The 2,145-nt window shown below is 56.2% G+C and overlaps 1 protein-coding gene across 1 annotated transcript in view; it reads left to right on the top strand.

Moving 5' to 3' along the window:
- Positions 1 to 1,717: 1,717 nt before the first annotated feature.
- SPRG_22256 (hypothetical protein) overlaps positions 1,718 to 2,145 on the top strand; it is a gene marked incomplete at both ends in the record, with an annotated part of 1,308 nt that continues 880 nt past the window's right edge. Inside the window, one exon of the mRNA XM_012350030.1 lies at positions 1,718 to 2,131. Within this exon, the coding sequence (XP_012205420.1) occupies positions 1,718 to 2,131 (414 nt within the window). The remainder of the gene's footprint in view (positions 2,132 to 2,145) is intronic.

The raw sequence follows: 2,145 nt of genomic DNA, 5'->3' as shown, positions 1-2,145 counted from the left end.
ATAAAAGGAAACAGTGCATAGAGTGTATACGGTGACGGGATTGCTGATGAATTGAACGAGACTAAGCAGTAATCTTGTCAAGTGTGTCGACGCAAATGGTTTTTTGACAATCCGTGCCATGCTAGCGCGTGCGTGCAGTCTTTTAACCCTCCGAGGACGGAGGGTTAACCCTTCGTGTACATCACGTTGTACCAACATCTCGGACCACATTGCTGCGACGACCGACTGACCAGCGCGCCACCGAAACCAAGCGTGTTGCGATCCGACGACGCATCCGCTCCAATGCCATTGGTCGAAACGAATTATATCGAGCCAATGAGCTTGCACCAACGCCGTCAATCCAGTCGTGGCGAATCATCGCCGATCTTTGTATTTTTAATGTCCACACATACAATTACTACATGTATTTAAAATATCTGATTTTAACGACAGGCGGTCATTGTTTTTATTTTATTGTATTGCGATTGCGATTGCATTTCCCGATCGACCGCGCGGACCTCCGACCTCAGCATGCACCGCGAAGAAGAGCCGCTCCTCGCCCGAGCCTTCGCCTCCATGCGGGGTGCCTTATCGGGCGATTGGTGTTCGTCCTCGGGGCGGTGGCCATCTCGGTCGCGCTCCATCTTCTGCCTCGGCGGGTCGCCAATATGGCGGCCTTGGTGCTCTGGACGATGATGCTAAGCACGGGTCGGTCCGACGACGAAGACGGCTACAACGACGACGTCTATGACGACATCCCCGCGACGACGTCCGACGACACCGACGATGTCCCTACCTACGGCGCCTGCGCGATCATTGTCTTGACGGATACCGGTACGTGCGGCAACCTTCTTGCTGCGGGACGGGTCATGTCTCATGCCACGACCTTGATGTAGGGTGACAGCGTTGATCGTCTGCAACTTCGTGCTTGAAGATGTTATCCCGGCGTACTGCAACCACCTCAACGCCGCTGCGCAAGCGCTTTCGCGGCTTGGCTTTGCTCCCGCGCCGCTCGACGCGACGGATGACAACGACGAGTCCAACGACGAGTAAGACGACGCAGATAGCTAAACGCTTCAATGCTACTACTTATGAACCTCGACTTGAGTCTTGCAACGGCAAGCTGGGGAGGAGGAAGCTGGAGACGAGCGGGCGCCTAGGCATGGAGCATAGATGCATAGACGCCACGTGACTGGTGTACTTGAAACGAAGACCGCAGCGGTCGATCGGTAGCAGCTGAGTGGAAGGCTCCTTCTGCCCATGACGTTGCGAGGTCCGTGTCGCAGCCACAGTCGCAGCTTCCAGCCACTGGCTTCCGACACCACTCATCATGCATGTATGCCCTCCCTTTCCCGGCCCTTTCCTCGCCTGCGACGTCCCTTTCCTATGGCGCGCGATCCTGTGTGACGCATGATGGTTTCCGCCAATCCAATAGCACCAAATGTTGCTTTTCAACCAATCAGAGCGCGACCATACATCCAGCATCGTTGTGCCAGCATTTACATGGCAAGTTTGTATGCATACGTGGCACCATGTGACGGCGCCAAACACTGGATGTGACGACACTCGATGACCACGAGCTCGCATTAGATTCGTCGCCGTGCGCAGTATATTAACATAAAGTGTATCACTTCGATGGAATGTACGCTAGATTCGCGCCAAAATCACACCCGTGGGTGTCCCATAGGGCTGGTGCGGGTCTCGGTCCAGCACAATTCAATTTGCCACACGCCTTGCCATGGTCAACAAGTTTTTCCTTCGCGGCCTTGGTTTCCTCAACGACGCGTACGACCTCTCGGTCATCAACATCATCAACGTCATCTTGGAGCACCAGTACGGCAAGACCGTCTTTGACTCCAACATGAAGTCGAGCGTCTCGACGTCGGCGCTCATCGGCGCTGTCCTCGGCCAGCTCGTCTTTGGTGTTCTCGGTGACATTTACGGCCGCAAGAACTGCATGGTGGCCACGTGCGCGCTCCTCATCATCGGCGGTATCCTCTGTGCAGCGGCCTACGGCGGCTCGGACCTCGGCACGCTCTGGTTCCTCGTCGTCGCCCGTGGTATCCTCGGTTTCGGTATCGGCGGCGAGTACCCGCTGGCTGCGTCGTCGTCGTCGGAAGATGCGACGTCGACCGCCGACCGCAACCGCCGCGTCGCGCTCACATT

Source organism: Saprolegnia parasitica (genome assembly GCF_000151545.1).
Source record: "Saprolegnia parasitica CBS 223.65 unplaced genomic scaffold supercont2.60, whole genome shotgun sequence".
NCBI lineage: Eukaryota > Oomycota > Saprolegniomycetes > Saprolegniales > Saprolegniaceae > Saprolegnia > Saprolegnia parasitica.
Note: the sequence above shows the minus strand (reverse complement) of the source record. Positions and strands in the feature narration are given on the sequence as shown.